This window comes from Pleurodeles waltl, chromosome 4_1 (genome assembly GCF_031143425.1).
Source record: "Pleurodeles waltl isolate 20211129_DDA chromosome 4_1, aPleWal1.hap1.20221129, whole genome shotgun sequence".
Lineage (NCBI taxonomy): Eukaryota > Metazoa > Chordata > Amphibia > Caudata > Salamandridae > Pleurodeles > Pleurodeles waltl.
This window is the reverse complement of record NC_090442.1, coordinates 573,438,502-573,462,141: the sequence shown is the minus strand read 5'-3', so window position 1 is coordinate 573,462,141 and position 23,640 is coordinate 573,438,502. Positions and strand designations below refer to the sequence as shown.

At 44.2% G+C, this 23,640-nt stretch overlaps 1 protein-coding gene across 2 annotated transcripts in view; it reads right to left on the bottom strand.

The window, feature by feature from the left end:
- The window catches only part of DOCK4 (dedicator of cytokinesis 4), a 1,300,588-nt gene that overhangs the window by 68,418 nt on the left and 1,208,530 nt on the right, over positions 1-23,640 (bottom strand). For both annotated transcript variants that reach the window (XM_069228963.1, XM_069228964.1), the window contains 5 exons: positions 16,707-16,826; positions 16,296-16,414; positions 15,811-15,931; positions 3,962-4,043; positions 3,745-3,854 (listed from right to left, as the gene is read on the bottom strand). In XM_069228963.1, the coding sequence (XP_069085064.1) occupies positions 3,745-3,854; positions 3,962-4,043; positions 15,811-15,931; positions 16,296-16,414; positions 16,707-16,826 (552 nt within the window). The remainder of the gene's footprint in view (positions 1-3,744; positions 3,855-3,961; positions 4,044-15,810; positions 15,932-16,295; positions 16,415-16,706; positions 16,827-23,640) is intronic.

The following is a 23,640-nucleotide window of genomic DNA, read 5'->3' as shown; positions in this document are numbered from 1 at the left end:
GTCCACCGAGGGTTCCCGCGACGCGTATCTGAGGAAGAGTTCCAGGAGGTCGGAGTGGACTGGTGTTTGTCCCGCTGAAGAAAATCTCCAGAAAAACGACTAAGTCCTAAGGTAAACCTTTGACCGAGGCCTCCCGCGGGCTGTAGTCGAGCAGGGCTCCATCGCGGTCGGCCTTAAACTTTGACTTTGCCCTGGTCGAGGTGCGACCAGATGACCAGATTGGCGCTTTTTGTTTCTATGCGCTAGAAAGCATTAATTCTTTTAAAATTCAAATCTCCGGTTCCCCTTATCCGATTTTATTCGTTTTGGTGTCATTTTAAAGCTAACAATATTTCCTATTTTTATAGATTGACTTTGGATTTTTAAATTGTTTCCTGTGTTTTAATTACTGTTTTGTGATATTTGAATGCTTTACGCTTTGTCTCCTAAGTTAAGCCTTGTCCCTCGTTGCCAAACTACCAAGGGTTGAGCTAGCTTTAATTTACTGAGACCTAACTGGACCTAAGTGGAGGTTAGTGGCCTATTGATAAGTGTAGGTACTTACCTGCCCTTACCAATAACCCATTTTCCAACAACTAGGATTAATAACAACTTGTTTATCTTTCCTACAGCTTTTTCTGCAGCAAATATATGGAGATGCTTATTAGCAATTGGGAAATATAATAAACCAATACAAATATAATCGGCCCTCTGAATATCCCATCCCTCATTAGTTCGCTATTCAAAAGTTTCTTTTACAACAAAAGGGAAGTTTATCCTCATCGGATACTACTAGTCTATTCTAATATTTCAGCATCAGCTTCACTGATAAAAAGTATCAAGACACTAATCTTAATTCCGTTCTTACTGCCTGAATCATGGAAGACTTAGAAAGATGTAAAAGTGACTTTATACACAAGGCTTTAACTTTATCCCAAAGATGGAACCCACTCAAGCAATAATTCTATCCCATACAAACTTTTTGTTTGCACAGTCGCTTTACATACATCTAACACTGGAACCAGAGGAGGGCCTCAAAGCACAAATGTTCGGGGTATCCCTTGGATAAATATTTAAGTGCTGGAACCTAGATGGCATCAAATCAGGACAAGCTCTATGTTTAATGCCATCCATGTCCCAATTCATAAAGAACCCCAGAGCTGTTGTGCTTAGTCAGACAGATAGGAAGGTCTCACTTGAAAACATGAGGCTGGCGAGCGGGTTGCTGGGCTTTGAACAGACATGTTGCCCTGTTTGTTGCCTGATGTTTACTGGTTCTACAGCAAAGTCAGGTGGGGACTAGACTCTATCTGGATAGGGGGTCAGAAAGGCTGACGCAATGCAACCATGGATTCTGCACATTTGTGCAGCCACTGGTCCGGCTCTCCTCACTGTTAGGACGTTAATAAGATATCACTGAAAAGGGAAGAAAAGGCTAACGTTATTAACAAAGATAGCTTATTAATACAACCATTAGCAATATAAACAGTTCTATATGTTTGTTGGGAAGACATTTTGTGTGTTTCCCAGCTGTCCTAGGAAAACCAATTCCATATTGAAACATCTTGGGACAAATATGGAAGCTGGGAGCAGTGACCCTATCATGAAGAAAACACATTATTAGAATTAACCTTAAACCCAAATTAAAGTGTTACAAAAAGAGTGCAAGATGATGAAACATGCACTATAAGTGGTGAATATATAATAGGCATACACAGAAAATATTACAGTCAATTATTTTGACAAAGGGCCAGAGTTTTTGCTACTTCTTCTGCTATGCACGCACGTCCGTACTCAACAAACAAGCTGTAAATTAAACAAAATTACCATGAGAGCAAAAAAAGAACAAATGAACACGGAGGGTGCTTAGAAAATATATTAATGCTTTGGAACTGCAATCACTTCATAAACAAAAAAAACATATATCAAAAATACAAAATGTTGTTGTCAGCAAAGTAAAAACATCAACCACATATAATTCCTGTAATAAAACATACATACACACACCCAAAATATTTTGAATTTTTTAAGCTGCCTGTGAATTAAAAAAATACTATGGTTTGTGGAATGGGCAAGGTCTTCTGAGTGTCTCCATTAGTCCTATTCTATTCACACCACTGACTTACAGAGTCTCTGTTAGATATTATCGCCTTTTCTCCTCATACTTTTCTGAAACACTCAGTCTGCATATCTCATACCTCATCTCTTTCCTCTAGGACACCCACTATTCACTCTCACCTGTATGTACCTTCCTTGCACCTCCATTGATCCACCAATCCTCCCACACACACATGCATGCACCTACTCACCAGTACGCACTGCATTTTCTCTAACTTTCACTATATTACCAGCTACCTCCTTCACACACTTTCACGTATAATCACAATTACAACCGTCTCATCTGACAATTGCTCTGTGTGCTCTGCACAAGCCAAGAACTGGAAGAGCATGTATTATGAACCCCTTTCTGACCCACTCACAGACACTGTGAGATATTCGCACTGCGTTCAACCTGAAATCCACAGCTCTCAATCATGACTTTCTTCAAGCAGTGCACTATACAGGAATAGTATGTGCAAGAAAAAGCTGCAGAAACTCACCAAGAGTAAGTAAAACATGAAATATAAACTGAAACAACACTGCTCCCCAGCTGAGAGGACTCACTATTTTGCTGGCTGCAACTCTCGCTGGTGTTGGAGCACAAGGGGAGAGCCAAGACATTTGCATATGGGACACCAGTAGCACTATGCAACCCCTCCCCATAACATCCTTCCCGACTGCACAACGGACAGTTCATCCATGAAATAGAAAACCAGGAAAAGCTCACTCAGGAAAATCAATAGCTGAAGGGGCTGACCCAATGCCCAGTCTCTGAACTTCGTTTTGTAGTTGTTTGAAGAATTGATGACCTGAAGTCTTCCACGCAGCTAACGTATCCAGTAGCCACCATGAATAAGGATTATTGTGCTAGCACTCCACTATCTAGGACAGACATTGCAATATCAATCCTATTGCACTTGCTTTCATTCATTATTGCCAACATGCTTCACCAGAATGCCACAAAGCGGTTTCTTTGAAACAGTAAATAAATGATGGTGTGGGTACACATTTAAATCAATAAAGGCCAAAACAACATACGTTTGTAGCAACTCAAACTATTCTTAAGGGTGTATTTTTCTTTCTTTTGAAGTGAAGTTAAGTTGTATCTTTGTTTTTATCACCTAGTAACGTCTCTTGGTTACATGGCTGTTTACATTTTCAATAATTTCATTATTCCAATCTCTGCTTATCGGGTTTCTAGAATTCTTAAACAACGGACAGTGACTGTGAGATAAAGGTAATATATAATTTAACCACAACTACGGTGTGTACTTCATTCAAAGGTATTCTCTGCAGGTGGCATAACATTTATCCACACCTTTGTTTGCTTTTCTTTATTTAATCTTTTTTTACACAAACATCAAAATCTGTAGTACAATTCAGTAGGCCTTTAAGTATCACTAAGACCCTGCTCCAGCCACTTTCGTGACTAGATCATATAATTCAGCACTATATGTACCAGAATACAAAAAAACAAACCTTGGTCGTATGTGCTGTACATGCATGGAATCAGGAAACCTGCTTCTTTGTAATACCCCACCGTGTCATGAGGCAACAATTTCCTGAACTAGTTCTTCTTGTCAAAAATATGATGAGTTTACATGGCAAATTTTACTGATCATGCTAGAAAGGCGTCGTACACTATAGGTGCATGGCAATGTTTACCTGGGATTGCTCAGTAGAATTTGGATAGATGGCACTAAAAGGTCTCTCCCTTGGTGAAAGACAGGGGTTGTCTCTAGATTGCTTATGCTTGTCGGATAGTAGAGGTGAAGCTGGAAGAAATACAAAAAAATATTACGGTATGCTAGTGTTAAATTGCTGCACAAAAAAGAATCAAAACAAATACACTTCTTAGCACATTACACCCCAGAGTACTGACCTCTGGCACTAGATGGAGCAGAACTGGTGACATTTGGCGAAGCAGAATGTGTGGAACTCAGGCTTGAGGTAGATGGGCTTGGCTGAAAATGAAGAAAGAACATTATTTCTTAGTTCTTAATATCGGATCTGTAATCATATTACGTCCTTTAAGATGTCCAAGCAAATATTAGGAAGCCTTTTAAAATTATCACACTATCTCAATCGTAGTTCTATTGCTTTTCTACAGTTACATATATCTGTTATGTCTATTACATGTTTTACTTGATTCAATTCATTCTATCATTTTGACTCAGTTACTCTTTTGAACATGTACATTCACCCTTACATGGGAACAATGTACAGCAATTTTTTAAGTTGCATATTTTGATATTTGGAGGTGTCATTTCAGTTACGCTTCCAAATAAGTAAAGTGATCTTGAAAAATGTATATTCACCATGGTTGAGGAAGAAGGGTGGATCTAGGAAATTTTGGTAGCTGTACACAAACAATGGAGGAGGAATGCAAGTTACTATGGGAGAGTCATATATACCTACTCTTACATATGTACACCTTCTCTTCTAAATGAGTGGCAGGAAGTTAGGGTTTAGGTCTGCCCAAGTGAAAGGAAACTAGGATTGGTTGGGCGATATGACCAACTTTTCTAGATTTTACATCCAGAATGAAGGTGGGTCGATCACATGGGTTCCCCTAGAATTCTCTGAAATAGAAAAGATTTTGGAATTTCACAGAACATTGTTTTCTATTTAGTGAAGTGATATGTAAGGAAGGTGCTGCTCGTTAGATTTCATAACAGTGGGTGATAAAGAAGTCAATCATGTAGGAAATTGAGGACTTCAAAGAATTCCCGCTTTGTAAAAAAAAAAAAAAGCCTTCAAAAACTCTTAACTCCTTGGTTCAGTCAATGAAAAACATCAAAAATGAATGGTGGATTTTTTCCTATAGGTTCTGCTAGAAGAAGTATGTGCTTGGTCAGTGAACACTGGAACCAAAAACACATGTCGCTGTTGCAGGGCTAGAAAGATAGCTGTTCCCTAAAGCACCCTCATAGGGATCTTCTATGTCCTCTGGCCACTTTTCAGAGAAACCAGATCAACAACCCCCCCCCATCCCACTAAAAAATATTTAAGGGTCTGCTTTGTTCAATGCATGTGGATCTGGGTAATTCTAATGTAATGGCTTTGCTGACTACCCAACATGAAAGGCTAAGGGATGATCCGAGGACATGAACGTTTTTAAGACACTGCAGCTGAGCCTATGGAAGTACAAAAGTGACAGCAAATATCAAAGGGGCAACTGCACTCATTTTATTTAGACTTTTTGCTACATTTAAATCTAGAAGACTAGTTCAGTTGTGCAAAGCACAATGGGAAGATAATTGTGAAGCCCACTGACCTGTATGGCCCTGTTCTCAGCTATGCCTGGTATCTTACAAAAAAAGCATCCTACACACAAGCATGATAGTTTGGTTATCTTGATAGAAGAGCGCTCTATAACAAGAAGGGAAAGGGGTGACTGGTGTGCAAGAACTACATACTCTGGCATCAGATATCCCCTTCTTCCGGTCTAGCAGAATGATTGATCAGCATTAAAAGTCCAGAAAGGTGGAGCCAGCTGACACTAAATTAGCTGTAAACCAATACAAAGTTAATTTAATTCTGAACACAATTTGACCAACCTGAACATCAGATTTTGTGCTTGCATCAAAAATATATTTCCAAACAACAGGGGTCATATCCCATGGAGCTGCGTTGTAGATCATGCCCCATGCCGCTAACAATCCATTGATATTTCGTTGGCCACAACTATGTAAGCATGAATGTTGTACAACAAGGAAAGACCCAACAAACATTTAACGGTGTAACACTAAAGAGCTAGTAAAACCAGAGGCCACAGGGTGTTCGAAGTGTGTTTCCAGACTGATGTTCGTTTTCCTCTCATGGAAGGTGGAGGTGCCCTAACCTACATAATAGAGACATACAAAGTTAAAGTACTGGGAAACCTTAATGGAATCTAGTTATTTTTAAATTCAGCACAAGGAAAGCTTACTATAAAAATACTCTTTTTAAGAATTTTGCACTCTCCATTTTTTTTTGTCTGACATGAATGGAAACTGCCCCTAGAATCTCCTGCACTAAGTACTGGCATCCAGTAATGCCCTCCATGAACACCATCCTCTTTGTAAATGTGTTCTTTGTGGCAGCTTCCCACAGTCATCACCTTGTCCCTGGGATTTGTTCTGCATGCCTCTTTCAGCACATAATCCTGGCCTTTTGATATGCCTCCATAAAAAATTGTTGTCCAGAGATTTTCATTTTTGATTAGTGTTTTTGTATCATTAGAGAAGTAATTTAGCTTGTTTAGACACTGCTAATCTGGGCCGATGTTTTTCTGGACGACAGTTTTAAAAATGGCAAATATGTTGCAGTAATGATGTAATATTTCAGGAACCATAAGACCTATATACTTCATTTTGGTGTCAAACAACAAGTTACTTACCTTCCATAACAAATTATCTGGTAGAGACATATTCTAGTTGCAGATTCCTTCCCTTAGAATTTCCCCAGTTGTCAGACTGGATCCAGAGATTTTTATTCAAGCAGTACCCTTGCGCGCCATCAGGTGGCGTCGGTCGACTCCACGTCTATCGTTTGTGTCGTGGTCGCCGTGATGACGTCAGAGTTGTATATTGGCACTGCCTCAGCATAGTGATGTCAGTTTCTTTTTACAACTTTCCACGCCAAAGCGCGGAGCCATCAAGAACACTGGAAATTGTGCACCAAAAGTAAGGCTCTGAAAAGTGAATGCCTGTCCCTAGAAATCAGTACGCAAGGGGGGAGGATGGGTGGATCAGTAAGGAATCTGTAACTAGAATATGGCTGTACCAGATAAATCATTACCGAAGATAAGTAACTTGTTCGTCTGATAGAGACTTCTAGAGGCAGATTCCTTACCGCAGAATAGATATCCCAGCAATACCATCCTTGTGGTGGACTGCAAACCAAGATCATACTAGGAAGTCCTTCAGGACTGAAAGACCAAAGTAGCCGTCTCTGCAGACCTGACTGTCCAGGCAGTAATGTTTTGTAGACATGTGCTGTGAAGGCCAGATTGCTGATTGATAGATATCCAGGACAGGAACTCCGCGTGCTAACGAAGAGGAAGCAGCAGTTGCTCTGGTGGAGTGAGTGCGCAAGCCCTCAGGGGGTTGCTTCTTAGCCAAAGATTAGCACATTTTGATGCAAAGTAGTACCCATCATGAGGTGAAGTGGCACGCTTTTGCACTGCCTTCTCTTTCTTCTCACTCACATATCCAACAAAGAGTTGATCGTCCACCTGGAAATCTTGGTATGATTGAGGTAGAACGCCAACGCTCTTTTTGGATCCAGACAGTAGAGTCTCCACTCTTGATGAGAAGGATATGGGGAGCTTAAAAAGTAGGCAAAGTGATGGATTGGCCTACATGAAAAGGTGTGACTACTTTGGGAAGGAAAGAGGCCCTCGTATGGAGCACCACTTTGTCATGGAAGACAGACACAAATGGGGGCTTTGAAGAAAGAGCCTGAAGCTCCCTCACTCTGCGAGCAGAGGTGATGGCAACAAGAAATGCAGTTTTAAGAGAAAGGAGCCGCAAGGGACAACTGTGTAATGGCTCAAAGGGAGCACACTTTAAGTAAGTAAGAACAAGAATGAGGTCCCACTGAGGCATGATAAACAAAGTGGGAGGAAACAAACGGGTGAGTCCCTTAGGGAATCTACCCACAATAGGAGACTTAAAAAGAGAAGGTTGGTCTGGCAATCTAAGAAAGGCTGAGAGAGCCAATAAGTTACCTTTAAGAGTGCCCAAAGCAGAGGCCTGCTGGGCTAAAGAGAGGATGAACAAAAGAACCTCAGTGAGAACGGAAGAGAGGGGTTCCACAGACTTGTCGTTACACCATGCCACAAATTTATGCCAAAAACAGGCATTTACCGTTTTGGTGGAGGGACTCCTGGCTGCCAAGATAACATCCCAGACTTCGGGCAGAAGGTCAAAACCCATCCACTGCCACGCCTCGATCTCTACACATGAAGGCGAAGATTGGACAGGTTCGGGTGGAGGACCCTCGCCTGTTGCTGCGACAGAAGATCCTTCCAAAGAGGCAGCCTGACTGGAGGATCTGTGGCCATGCTCAGTAGCTCTGGATACCATACTTTCCGTGCCCAGTCCAAAGCCACAAGGATTACTTGGGCCCAGTCAGTCTTGATCTTCTTCAGAACTCTGGGCAGAAGTGGTATAGGGGGGAAGGCGTAAAGGAGGCCTGAGTTCCACTCAAGACAAAAATCGTCACCGAGCGAGTGCCGCCTTGAAAACTCCAACGAGCAAAACAGCTGACATTGTGCATTCTCTGCAGAAGCAAACAGATCTAACCAAGGCTCTCCCCACTGCTGAAAGAGACTTTGCGACACCTCCGGATGGAGACACCATTCATGATCAACTATGCATCGACGGCTGAGTTTGTCTGCTCTGGCATTCAGAGAGCCCACCAGATGTTGAACTACCAGGGAAATGCCCTGGTGTGCCAGCCATGTCCAGAGCCTCAAAGCCTCTTGACAAAGGGTCCAGGACCGTACTCTGCCTTGTCTGTTGCAGTACCACATGGCAGTAGTGTTATCCGTGAACACTTGCACCACCTTCCCTTTGAGAGAGGGAAGGAATGTTTTCAATGCAAGCCTAATTGCCCGGAGTTCCACAAGATTAATGGAGTCTAGACTCCGCTGGAGACCAGAGACCTCTGATCTCCGCCTCTCCAATGTGGCAGCCCCATTGCAGGAGTGATGTGTCTGTCAATACTGTCACATCTGGTTGGGGAAGGGAGAGGGATCTACCACTGACCCAATCCTGAGTCAAAAGCCACCACTGCAGATCTTTCACAGTCCCCTCCGATATCTGGACCATGTCGGAGAGATTTCCCGGATGCCATGCCAACTGGACCTCCAAGTCCCACTGCAGAGACTGCATATGCCATCTGGCAGGTGTCACTAGCAGGATGCAGGAGGCCATGAGGCCCAACAGCCTCAGAGTCATTCTCACCGAAATCCAGGATAGAGGCTGAAACATCGGAATTATAGCCTGAATATCTGGACTCGCTTTTCGGGAGGATAGGCCCGAAACTGTGCTGTATCCAGAACAGCTCCAATGAAAGGGAGCGTCTGAGAGCTAGTCAGGTACGACTTTGGCATGTTTACAGTGAACCCCAGCATGTGCAGGAGGTTCGCTCTAGTCTTAAGGTGGGAGACTACTTTCTGGGGTGTGTCCGCCTTCAACAGTCACTCGTCGAGTTAGGGGAAGACCGAAGCCCCTAACCTGCGCAGACGAGCTGCAACCACCACCATCACTTTCGTGAACACCCGAAGGGCGCTGGTAAGGCCGAAGGGGAGCACTGTAAATTGAAAGTGCTAGTGACCTACTTCGAATCGTAAGTAGCGTCTGTGGGCACGCAGGATGGGGATATGAAAATAAGCGCCCTGCAAGTCCAACACCACAATCCAGTCTCTTGGGTCCAAGGCAGACAAGACCTGAGCCAAAGTGAGCATTTTGAACTTCTTCTTTAGGAAGAGATTGAGGGCCTGAAGTTCTAGGATAGGACATAAATCCTTGTTTTCTTTATGCCACAGAAAGTAGTGGGAATGACAACCAAAACCTAAAGCTGGTGCAGGGACCCTTCTCTATGACTCCCTTGGCCAAGAGAGATGCAACTTTCTCGCTGAGAAGTGCCAGATGATCCTCCAGTTAGTGGCCGTAGGATGGAGGCATGGCCGGTGGGGCAGTCTCGAAGGGGAGGGAGTAGCCCCTTCGGACAATCTGCAAAACCCACCTGCCCGTAGTGATGGATTCCCAGTGGGGAAGGAGATGGCGAATCCTGCTGCCAACTGGTTTGAGATGGGGGTACAGACTAGGAAGGTTTGGAGGCTGCCTTAGGGGCCGGGTGGACTGAGCAGGGGAAACATCCCCAACCACGACTCCGGAAAAACAAAGTCGTGAACAACGAAAGTGGAACAACGCTTTTGTTAACCACAACTTTGTTGTTCTGTGCCTTAACCACGCATGTGCTGAACAACGCACATGCGTGGTTAAGGTACAGAAGAAGGGAGTCTGCTTCTTCGCCGTCGGAGGACGCGATCAGTTAAGTGGGGCTGGAGCTGTTTTAGGGGTGGGGGTCGGCATTTTTTATTTTGATGGGTGGGGTGGGGGGTCAGGGTAGTTTAGGTTTTAGGGGGGGTCGCAGTAGGTTTAGGTGCGGGGTCGCTGTAGTTTTAGGTGCGGGGGATCGAGGTATTTTTTATTTTTAGGGGTGTGGGGGGTCGGGGTAGTTTAGGTTTCGGGGGTGGGGATCACAGTAGTTTTAGGGGTGGGGGAGTCGCTGTAGTTTTAGGGGTGGGGGTCAGGGTATTTATACTTTTTAGGGGCAGGGTGGAAGGGTTGGGGTAGTTTAGGTTTTGGGAATGGATGGGATGGAGGGGTCGCAGTAGTTTTTTGGAGCGTAGATGGGGGTTCAGGGTAGTTTAGGTTTTAGGGGGGATGGGCGTCTCAGTAGTTTTAGGGCCGGGGTGGGGGGGTCGGGGTATTTTTTGTTTTTAGGGGTGGGGGGGTCAGGTAGTTTAGGTTTAAGGGGGGTAGGGGTCACAGTAGTTTTTGGGGTAGTTTAGGTTTTAGGGGGGTCGCTGTAATTTTATGGATGGGGTGGGGGGTCGGGGTAGTTTAGGTTTTAGAGAGGTGGGGGTTGCTGTAGTTGTAGGGGCCGGTGGGGGGTTGGGGTAATTTTCATTTTTAGGAGCGGGGTGGGGGGGGGTCGAGTAGTTTAGGTTTAAGGGTGGTAGGGGTCACAGTAGTTTTTGGGGCGGGGAGGGGGGTCGTTTTAGTTTGTGGGTCGTGGTGGGGCGTCGGGTATTTTTAGTTTTTAGGGGTGGGGGTGAGAGGGTTGTGGTAGTTTAGGTTTTCAGGGGGTGGGGGTTGTGGTAGTTTTATGGACGAGGTGGGGTCGGGGTATTTTTAGTTTTTAGGGGTGGGGGGTCAGGGTAGTTTAGGTTTTAGGGGTGAGGGGGTCACAGAGTTTTAGGGGCGAGTGTGGGGGTCGCTGTAGTTTTAGGGGCACGGTGTGGGGGTCGGGTATTTTTTGTTTTTTGGGGCTGGAGTGGGGGGGTCGGGGTAGTTTAGGTTTTTGGGAGTGGGGGTCGCAGTAGTTTTGGGTGTGGGGGGGTCGCTGGAGTTTTAGGTTTTAGGGGGTGGGGGTTGCGGTAGTTTTAGGGGCGGGGTGGGGAGGTGGGGGTATTTTTAGTTTAGGTTTTAGGGGGGGTTAGTAGTTTTGGGGCGGGGATGGGTTTCAGGCTATTTTTAGTTTTTAGGGGTGGGGGTTCGGGGTCGGGATAGTTTAGGTTTTGGGGGGTGGGGGACTGTAGTTTTAGGGGTGAGGGGTCGGGCATTTTTTGTTTTTAGGGGGGTGGAGGGTCACGGTAGTTTTAGGGGTGGGGGTCAGGTGGTGGTGGAATTGTTTTTCGGGGTAGGGGTGGTGGGGTGGGGTAAGATTGTTTTAGGGGGTGAGAGGGTTGGGGTAGGGGTGGGGGGAGTCACATGCTGGAACCACGCATGCCTTTACCAGGAATGCCTTTACAATGAAAAAGTCATTAATGGTAAAGGCATTTGTGGTGGTAACGCGGTTGTTGTTGCAACTGCGTTGTTTGGGCTTGCACGGTTCCAGTATTCGTGGTTCCGACTCTTATTCGCTGAGCAGACCTCTGGTTCCCTGTCCCACGAAAATGTGGGATTCCGCATCCCCGGCCACACAGGAGCTGAGTAACATGGGTGGCATGGTGGCTGGGAAAGGGACGCAACAGGGAGCCCCTTCCGTGGCCACAAAAGGGGCAAAAGACAGACTGTTGGCGTCGAGGGGAAGTCGAAAGGCCAAGGGACTGAGCCGTAGCTCGGGACTCCTTGAACTTCTCAAGCTCCAAGTCTGCCTGGTCTCTGAAGAGATGGGTGCCATCAAAGGGCATGTCCATAAAGGTCTGTTGGACATCCCCTGCAAAACCAGATCTCCTCAGCCAGGAGTGGCGTCTCAAGGCCACCGTCTACAAAATCAATCTACCCAGAGAGTCAGTCGTGTCCAGCCCACATCGAATAGTGAACTTCTGTGCAACTCTCCTATTAGCAATGGCTTGGAAGATGTCTTCCCAATTTGGTCCAGTATCTTTGATAACATATCCGGGGGAGCGGAAGGGAATGCGCCAGATGAGGATGTCTGGATAACAATCCCTCCTCATATTCGTACCCCAAAGAAAAAGGGGCAGAATCTGACCTGGGGGGAGTAGGCCCCATTGAAGTCAGAAGTGGGGTTGGCCGACGCCATTTCGGCTCCGGGAATCAGGATTGGGTCGACATCTATTGTGGGTACAATTGACGTTGGGGGCATCGTCAGCCTAGCCGGCCCAGGTCACAATGGTATGACCGACGTCTGCACAGATCCGGTAGTGGATCCAGAGGGTCCCTCGGTGGCCAAGGGGCCGCCATCCGAACTGCCAGGCCCCAAAGGAGAAGCGGCAGTGTCAGACTGCCCAAATATGAGGTTCATGGCCTCATTAAATTCTTTTAATTGGGGAGGTGCGGAGCAGGCCCAGAAATAGGCTCTGCGGACGGAGGCCTGGAGCATCGATGCTCCTCCCCCGTCGCATCAGCCGAGTGACACAGTGAAGTCGAAGAATGCCTAGCCTTCTTCTACTTCTTCTTACCTGAGTGACCCGAAGACTTTGAGGACAAGGAGTGGTGGCTCCACGAATGGTCGCAAGACCTTCCTCTCGAGCGAGATGAGGAGCGATGCGGAGTCGAGCACCGAGCCGTCATGAGCTTTACAGACTGCTCCCTCAAAGCCTTTGGGTGCATGCCCCGACACTCGGAGCACAACGGGTCGTGGTCGTGCTCCAAACACCACAAACTGACCTGATGCAGACTGGTCACCAGCATCATGCGGTGATAGATCTCGCAAGGTTTGAAACCGGTCTTTGGGGACATCCTGAAGGCACCAAAAAAGTAGACAAAAGTGACAAATTTGGTCAAAAAATGACCATGGTAGCTCTCTCCGGATCAGCACATGGCACAGGCAGAAAAGAACTGACGTCACTATGGCATGGCCATGCTTATATATGACCCTGACATCATCATGGTGACCACGAGGCCAACGACGGGCATGGAGTTGACCAACGCCACCTGACGGCGTGCAAGGGTACTGCTCAAAGAAAAATGTCTGCGTCCAGTCTGACGCCTAGGGAAATTCTAAGGTAAGGAATCTACAACTAGAAGTCTCTATCAGATACATAGGTTTTGGGGGTCAAGTAGTCTTAGAGGGACAGAAAATAACTCCTCAGCGCAATCCTTCTGCCATTTTACAAAATGGAGACTCTATAATGATGTGTTTTAGCCATCATATCGGTAATTTATTTCAATATTGTTTTTGTGTCAGTTTTTCTGCTGATTCAAATTCTTATTAAACATGAGCCAACCAGGTGGTAGCTGAGTATTGCTAACTACAAAATCTGAGGACTCGTTCAACAATGAAAAATGTGTTGTATGCCAAGCTAATTCGAAAGAAAAGCTAACATCAACTGCACTGGACAGAAGAGAGTTTGAGATGCTGCAGAAATACGGCAAGACAAAGTTCACAAAAGAATGAAACTGATGGGTGAAGAGGATCAAACATTTTATCGTTGTAACAACAAGTGCTGTAAGTCACATACAATGGAAAAAAGCATGGAAAAAAATTGTCAAAAAATAGCAGAAACCAGTAAATCACAACAAGAATGCGAGTCATCTGTGAAAGCGAAGACAAACAAACTCAGTGCCCATCCTCTTGGAAGATCAATGGCTACCCCTCACCGACCTCCAACAAATGATCAGAAATCAGAGGTTCTTCAATGTGTTATCTGTGGTTTAGCCAGAACAAGGGCAAAAGGGACTGACAAAAGAACAAAGTACAGAGCATGTGAGTCTCAAAGGGCAAATATGTTTTTATCTGCAGCTAGTTTCTTCCAAGATTAAGTTTTCAGTCGAGCAGCTGATGTAAACAGCGAGGTGAATGTATTTGCGGCAGATCTGTATGCCCTCCCAACTGCATGCATGCATACATTCAATAATGTGAATGTACAATGAGCTCCTATCCTTTTCTGCTTCTGGCTGAGTCAGTGGGGTGACGATCCTTCACCATAGCGAAAGTGCCGCCCGTGAAGAAAGGGGTGACTTTATCAAGGACATTCTGTCGCATGATCTTCTTCCAGGAACGCATTATTTGATGGAGATGCTTCAACCAAACCAGTGAAGCACAAACTAGTACAAGAGCTTGAAAAAAAGCTTTCACCAGAAGAATTTCAATTCGAAAAGGTGCCCTAATTGAAAACTGCTGCTGTTGTGAACTATAAGTCACAATAGCGAATGGTCAAGATTTCATCCATGCAAAACTTCGGAGCGGTTGTTCAGGCTGTTTTACAGATATCAAAGTCAGTGTGCACCTTGCAAGAACTGCATATTGTCTTTGACAGTTATCTTGAACTGTCAAAGAATGTGAGAGAATCAGACAAATGTCTACAAGTGGAACAATTAACCTCGCCTGAATCCAAAATTCCATATTTCGTCTTCCACTTTCATAGCCGTATTTTGGAAAATGGCGGAAGGGTTGCTCTGAGGAGTTATTTTCTGTCTCTATAAGACTACTTGACCCCAAACCTGTGTTTTGACAACAAAATGAAGTATATAAGTCTCATGGTTCCTGAAATATTACACCATCACTGCAACACATCCGCCGTTTTTAAAAATGTTGCCCAGAAAAATTCGGCCCAGATCACCAACATCTACCCAAACTAAATTACTTCTCTAACGATCCAAAAACACAAATCAAAAATGAAAATATCTGGACAACAATGTTTTTACGGAGGTATATCAGAGGGGAGGGATTAATAGTATCAGTCTTCTGGTTTACCATTCCGAGTCACAGTCTGTCCTCTCCCTGCAGCACAGCCGGTGTTAGGTAGCCCCCACCACAACCACATGGTTTCTTGTTTTACCCCCACTGGTAACTCAAATGGCGCTGATGATTTTAATTTTGGGTTTGGTTAGCACCCTTCTACCGAGCAGATTTGGATTCTCTTGTGTCACTGTGAAGACTTATGGCCCCTCTCTATACTCTAGTTTGGGCTCTTTCTGGTCTCCTTCTCTGCTAGGATTTTAGCAAAGCCGCTGGATTATAGTGATAACCACAGTGAATGCTCCACAGTGAAATGCAACAAACATTTGGAGACAAAGCCTGGTTCGAGGAAGACTACGTATCTTAAAGATAGCGTCTCAGAGTAGCCTAAGGCCCTAGAATAATGACTTTCAAATTCATTTGAACCGGAGGACCCGATCTCTGATCTTCTCCATCCCTAGATCAAAATATTGAGAATCCTTAATAAAAGCAACAAAATTCATTGTCTTAGGCAAAGACAGAAAAAGGAGATGAATTAAGAAACGATACAATAAAGAATGCAGTTACAGTGAATTAATCCAATTAAAAACAAACGGCAGCAGACAGGACATTTACAGTGTTAACAGAAATCTATATATATTTTGCGCAAGAAATAAATAAAAAAAATCACACACAAGGACATCCTGTTCTTTTCAGAGGTGTGAGTAAAATATGATCAGATGGAAATGGATGCTGTTCAGCAATCTGTACACACATTACAACTCGCTCAACGTTTTAGAGGGGAAAAGGAAACCAAAGCTGGCTTATTTTTTTGTATGAACAAGTCTTCATCCCATGACACACACACACCACGTGTTTGCGTACCTGCATGTTGAACACTTCATCAGAGCTTTCAGACTGTCCCGTAAGATTGCTGACTTCTGCGGAAGCTTGAGATGACAGGCTCGAGGAGGAATATCTGTTCACAGCTGGATAGCTCAACGGACTGCTCCGCAAAAAAATTAAACGTTAGTCATGGATACCGAAGCTGTTCTTAATAATCAATATTCATGTCTTAATAGCTGTCGGGTTAGTGACTATGGGGGTTATTCTAACTTTGGAGGAGTGTTAATCCGTCCCAAAAGTGACGGTAAAGTGACGGATATACCACCAGCCGTATTACGAGTTCCATAGGATATAATGGACTCGTAATACGGCTGGTGGTAAATCCGTCACTTTTCCGTCACTTTTGGGACGGATTAACACCTCCTCCAAAGTTAGAATAACCCCCTATGTGTTTTGCTGCATGCTTATAGCACGCATTATGGTTTTTGCAGTAAACTGTAGATGAACAACAAGTTTTCTCTTACCTGCGCCTAGGTATAACTCGTGGATCCTGGCTCATTGGGCAGGGCACTGAATTTCTACATCCTCGTGGGCTTCCATTGGTGAAATTAACAGGACTCGCTGGCACACAGGACGAATAATCCTGAACAGGTGACACAAAAACACCAATATAATAACATCGCCTGAACAACAAATGTATTCACGAAGGTTCGATTAACACAAAACAAACATGTGGCACATGCAAGTCAGTACCGAGCAAAAATGCAGCCTTCCTTGGATGAAAGCTCGCGATTCGAGAAACATTGAGAAGAGAAACGTAATACAGCAAGTCAGCCAGCAGATGGCAGTGTCTGTTAAATGTTGGCGTGGTACTGAACCCATGACGATGTTTCACAAATCTCCATCTAAATTCACCATTGAAGCCTTTCACGCACCTGTATTCCCAAACTGGATTTCATTTCGAAGAACTGATCCACCAGCTTCTTATGCAGCGGGCGCATGTCTTGAGGCACAAACTTCTCGTGCACAGCGAGGCCAAACTCCAAGATCTGAGCCTTTTGGGAGGACAAAAAAACAGGGAGCTTCAGCAGAGAAATGTATTTCGTGAATTTGTGTTTAAATCAATTCATAGAGTTTATAGCTCACAAATATTTAATCAAGTCGGGAAAAATACATGGATATTTTCACCGTAAAGCACTTAAAACGTAAAAAGTTTGGAATTTTTTTCAGCATTAGATACGCTTCACTCATGCCACTCTATACTGAAACAGAGAGCCGAGCGAGAACTTCGTTTATTATGTTTTCAGGACGTTTTTTTAAATTAGTTGTTCAATCTGAAACATCTGAATGTTAATTTTCTATAATAATTAACGCACACATTTCACTAAAAAAAGAATAAAAAAGTATATCCGTATGCAGAAAAGCTGTTACGGTTTTCTATGGGTGACTTTTTTTATTGGCAGCTGAGCGGCAAAAGCCTTTATCTGTCACCAGTGCAGTTCTGTCCTTTGGCCGGGTTGGAGATGGAACAGTCGCTGCAGGAGGCCTATGTAATTCCTAACGGGAGCGCAATCTCCAGAGACCTCCCACCTTCGTCCTCAGTGTCATGCTTGGATCACTCCCGTGCTGCCTGGTTCTGTGGGTATCAGGGACCGATGGGCTTCCCCCCGAGTTCCACTCAATGATGTGGGGGGCATCGAGAGTGAATGTTCTGTCACTAAGGGTTTCCAGACCTGCTGTACTGGCCTTCACTCCACCCCCTTTGCGGTCTAGAATAAAGAAGATTCAGGTGAAGCAAAAGGAAGCCATCTTCCTGGCCCCAAGATGGTCTGTCCTAAATCTAGTACCAAATCCCTTCATTATTCCTTCCTGTGTTACCATCCCACTCTGCTATTCTCCACTGTGGAAAATGGTCACTGGTCTTCACTCGGCGGCAAAGAACATGAGCAGTTGGAGCCCCACAGGATGAAGTTCTAGCTGCGAAGCAGATTCAGTTCAGCAATCCAACCACACCTCAATACTGATGGCCTCTCAAGGGGGCTCAGTCGTCAGGGGTTCACTCTTGGCAGTATGATCCTCTCAAGATGTCTTCATTTTTTTTTAGTTTTGTTTCTCAGGAAATCCCTTCTCGCCCATTGGACCTTGAGCCATACCTTTTCTTAGTTCTCTAAAGTGGACTCATTTTTTAAAACCATGGGCCATATGTACCAACGCATTTTCCCATAGCCACAGAATGAGAAAAACCCTTTGATACATCTGGCCCCATGATCCCTCTCTTGTCACACCATTTTCCTGATCTGTTGACCAGGTTTTGCTCCGGTCTCCCCATACGATCTTCTCCTGTGCCAGGGAATTTTCAGGACTCTTCCTTTGCTGGAGGTCTTCCTCACCTCTCAGTCTACTGTGATTCTAGTCTAGGTGCAGTTTTCAGAAGCAAAATATCTGGGTTGACTGGGTGCTACTGTGAACCATGAACCCTTCTTAGAGGTACTCTCAAATAGGGGTGGTCCTTTGGGAAACCCAGGTGTTTCCCCCTACATTTTGTGTCATGCTAAATCCAGAATCTTGAGAGAACAAGAATCTACACTCTCTGGACGACCAGGACGTTCTCCTCTGCTGAATAGAATGTGTGTCCGATTAACATAATTGCTCTTTTCTTATTCTCAGTTAAAGGTCAGGCAGTGAATGGAAGCCTTTTTCGGAAACCTTGAGATACTAGACTCACGAGGCCATCTCAACAGCTTATGGTAAGGCACTGCTTTGGGTGATTGGGGAGCATTCCGGTCACATGTATGGAAGTTCCCCACTGCAGGAGTTCTCATCTTTCGTTTGGATGTTGCACACTGCTGGGTGTCCGCGTTTTCTTATCGGACACGCAAACCGATTGTCTTAAACTCACCTAGATAGGACTTTGACTATCGAGATGAAAAGGGGATAATTTCTAGATTACTGACAGGTAATCGCCATTACATCAAGGTACTCCTCCATACCTGGGAGTTCTCCTCACCCAGCCTTGTCTGGCTCCAATACAGTACTGGTGGGTATGACAGACTGCGCTGAAAGCTCTTCATGGGCCAAGGGTGGGGGCTTAAAGGGAGAATCAGATGTTCGCTTTGGCTTTTATTTGAAAAGCATATATTCCGCCAGTGTCTGGACAGGACAATAAGAACCACTGGTTACACCAACAAATATCTAGTTATTCATTTATGGAAACGTATGTTTACAATTACACACATGCTTCCTTTTTTTTTTAGATCGGCCGGTTACTGCAGCTTTAACAAGAGAAACCCGGGCGTTCAGAGGGAGTGAATCATTGTACTAAAAACAGATGCTTTCGCGTGTGGCGGTATAATTGGTCAGCGTGGGCAACAATGTTCAGTGCAGTGAGTGCAAACAGAGTGCAAGTGGTGAAAGAAATAGTTGGAAAAAAATAAGCAATCCCCGTGCTGACAATAAGAGGCTTCTTGATGTAGAGGGTCAAAGTCCATACTTGAATTGCTATGGCCCTGTCAGGTCTATCGATTATTACTTGTTAAATCTCGTAGCAAGTTAACGTTTTAAGGTTCGGGCGCCAGTGCCCAACGTAACTCTGAGAAGACATTGGCACAGAAACCGGCAGCGAGTGCGCCCGGTTCTGCGAGTTGCCCCCAGGAGACATGCGGGGCGTGGCACAGGCATCACAGGTTTGCGGAGTTGGCACATAACCTAACCACGGAGGAACATCATCACTTTTGTTTCGAATATGTAATATAAACATTAATTGTGGAAAGGAGATCTGAATATTGCCAACATTTCTTCCTTTCTCCGGGTAAGAGACAGTGGGCAGCATCTGCACAACCTCGGAGGTTTGGATGGGCTGGCGTGTCGGGAAGAACTACCATCCCCAGTGGTGATGTGCTCTCTTTGTAAGGGGAAGTTTGTTAGTGCCAAAGGGACACTGAACTCCCTCCTCGGGCAGGTGCTGTATTTATTTATAGGCAGCATGTCTTACCATCAGTGTCTAATGGGGACCAGGAACTCGCACCTTAGCAGGGGAGTGCCAGTTAGATTAACCCTGCATAAATGTGCTGATCTGGGTCAGATCTCGTCCTTACTTCATGTGCACACTAGGGACATATATTAACTAACTAAACAAACGGGTTGCTGGAACCAGCTTTATGATAGGGCTCATCATACACTGTTCCACGGAGGACGGTTACTGCCGCTGTGCCAGGGAAGCTTCTGGACTGGGGCTTATCACATACATTTCATGAAAACTGTGCATGTGGCCCTGGAAAACTCCTTTCTGCAAGCTTAGAAGCTGCAGTCGCCTGCTCCATCTCATGATTACCTGACAAGTTAACCTTCTCGCTTCGAGAGACCTAGGGCCAGATGTATCAAAGGGTTTTACCCATTCTGTGTCTATGGGAAAATGTGTTTGCACACATGACCCCTAGGATAGTGCAGACTGGTCTCATGTAATGGGTTTGCATGCAGGTCCTTTAAGATGACTAGGGCTGTTGCATTCCATCACAGAAGGTGAGACTACTAGAGAGACAACATAGGACCTTTCTCCTTCCAGCACAAGAGGAGCTGACATAGGCTAACGCAATGTAGAGAAAGCATTCCATTCACTGCTCCCTTATTTGTGTTTGCCAGGCCTGAGACAGGCCAAACATACATGCACACTGAGGGAGTGCTGTGCGCTCCGCCTCCATCCCTGTCATCACTCGTAGCCCCGCACCCTGAAAAATAAAAACAATAATAAACATAGTTTATTATAATTTTTATTTTTTTGGTTTGCAGCTGCTCGCAAGGGGGGCCATGCTGAGCCGCTGCTGGTATATGCACCCTTGACATATATCTGTAGTCATTATTACCCTTTGGTAGGCTGACACCTCACTTTCACAGGCATAAGTCCAGTGTCATTCTCTTTGCAGAGGACAGAAGTCTTTCAGGGTTAGTGGTATCCTGTCTCCTGCCTCTTATTTCAAGCAGCAAAGGTCATTTTCCAAACTTCCTTTTCAAGACTTTTCTAGAAAACCTTACTATAGCACACTTCCTAACAATCTGCTTACCAGACACATCATTTCTCTTGCAGGGGGGTCAATTACGTCTGTTACAGAGGACTCTTTGAGGAAACTAAAAATAAAGGTGGGTCTGTAACATTCAGTCCTATTTAGTTCCACTTTCCGTTAAGCTAGGCTTAACCATACAGTTTCCTCGTTAGGTTATTTTAACCTCAACCTTTTCCAGTGGTATTGGTGGATATAAGGTGACAGGATCGATGGAGAAGCAAGGAATGGATGACTATATTTGTGCCAAGACAACCATGTGTGCCCCAACATCTGTGTTTTTTACACCCGTTCTTAACTGCCATCTTGGGCTCCCTCGGTCTCGCACAGATCCCCGTACTGAATATCAGTCTGTGATGCCAGGGATTCAGCCGCCTTAAGAGTGTTTCTGGTCAGCAAGGGTACCTTTCTTTTTTGTCTTCAAGCCACATGACCAGAAAGTGTCACTAAACTACATCTATGCTGCAGGCTTCAGAAACATGGCTCCTTAGAAATTGTAAGCAACTATGAATGAAGACAAAGGAATATTTGCAAATTTTGGGAGAACATATTTATTTTTAGAAACATGCAGTTCAGACATTTGGGCAGAAATCCCTATTGCCTCATTAATCAGGCCCATCAGTTGTTAGACTCTGGCCATTCCTCGAGGGAAAGAAGAGTGGTTGTAGCTGGGGAAAGGCCTTCTTTTACTTTTGAAAAAAAGATGCACCTATGCCACAAACATCCTCCCTCTAACATCTGAAGTCAAAACTGAAAATCCTAACCTTGTGGTTCTGCAATTTATATCATTATCATAAACTCCAGTAAAACACAATGCACTTCAATCCGGGTCATACAATTAAAACAACCACTAAGAGGACTATCCTGCCCTTGTCTAAGTGTTCAGCAGCCCCGTCCCCCCTCCTGCCCCCCGTACACTCCCACAAGCTGTCAATGCAACGCAACCTTCATTCATTGTCTTCTGCAGAAGGATCGGTATTGCTTTCAATGCCATCTTGGATGACTGGCATAGTAGCTATAGGTCCATCTGCCATCTAATAGTCATGTTAGGGCAGAAATGATTAGCTTAAGGGAATATTGCAGTACTTTAAGATGTATGTTTTATGCAACACAGAAAAGAACAGTTCAGCAAACACAAGATGGCATTTGCTGACTGATGACTATGCATCCATTAACAAGCAAATTAGGAAATTGTCTGGAGTTCGGACAAAGTGATCGTACAAAACCACCAAGGACTATAGTTTAAGGTATTCAGTGACTTTTGTATAGCAACACGCATATCCTTTATGGTGCTGAAAACTATGTTTATGAAATCAAAAAACATATTAAACTTCAACAATCAATTTGAAAATGCTACAGAAGAAGTTAAAAAAACATACACATTAGCTGAAGTTCAAAGATGTATAATCGTGTTTCATTGCTTATGCATCACGTAAAATACAGGGCATAAGTGCATGTGAGCCAGCGCCCATAGTGAATATGCGACTTGTAAAATTAATCCTTGTCAACAAAAAGAGTGTGTTTCAATATTTTGTAAAAAATGAATATCCAGTAGTCATTACAGAGACAGTTCAATTTTTTTAAAGAAGAAAATCAGTTACTTACCTGTAACTGCAATTCTCCAGTATTACTATCTTTCATAGATTCACTTGCTTGAATCATTTCCCCTCATCGAAATGGGTGCCCCACGGTGCCATAGTAGAACAGTATGTATCATGGCAATGAACAGTCCCTTTAATAGCGTATCTAAGTCCTTTTTAAAAAAGGACCAAACTTGCACTATGACCAACCATGTAACAGCACCCTGTTGAACACTCCCAAGAGAGGCTGCATCCCTCAGATTTTCGAGCACAAGTGGAATAAGATCACTGGATCTTTAAGGGGAGGTTCTCAGGGGACGACAGTGGGTCAAATGCGAATCTATGAAAGATACAAAAACTGGAGAACTGCAGTTACAGGTAAGTAACTAATTTTCTTCTCCAGTATTTGATCTTTCTTGGAATCACATGCAAATACCCTTTGAGGATGGTGGGTAACAAATTAATATATCTACATCACCGAAGTTTAAATGTTCCAGACATGAAAAATAGCTATATGTAATACTATATATATATATATATATATATATATATATATATATATATATATATATATATATATATACACACACAAAACATTACATGGAACTATACTTAAATACTAATATAAACCTTCATGAACAGAGGCTCAACTTATTGGAATAGATGACGTAACACCGCCTGTCCTACAGCTGTATGAGCACTGACTCCAGGCAGTAGTGCTGCATGAATGTTTGGGTGCTCTTCCACATTGCAGCATGGCAAATCTTCATCAATGGCTTGCCTGCAAACAGAGAAGTCTTTGTGGATACTGCCCTTGCTGATGGTGCTCTTGCTTTGGCTTTAAGTGGTTTACTCGCCTTTGCATGGCAAAACTAAATGGCTGCCCAAATCCATCCTGCAATAGTTTCCTTTGTAACTAAAGTATCTTGTTGAGTTTGACAACATAATACTAAAAGTTGATCAGTTTTACGTAGTTATTGACTACTATGCAAACAGAATTTAAGGCATCGTTTGACATCCAGAATATGGAGAGATTTTTCCACTGGAGTACCCAGATTCAAGAAGTGTGCAGTATGATGGGCTCATTGATACGAAATTGAGATGGGACCTTGCGTATGATTCTTGGGTTTGTTCTCAGGAGTACATATTCACCAGTGAAACGTACAAACAATTCCAGCGTTGTGAAAGCCTATATTTGGCTGGCTCTTCTAGCAGAAGTGAAAGTCCATAGTAAT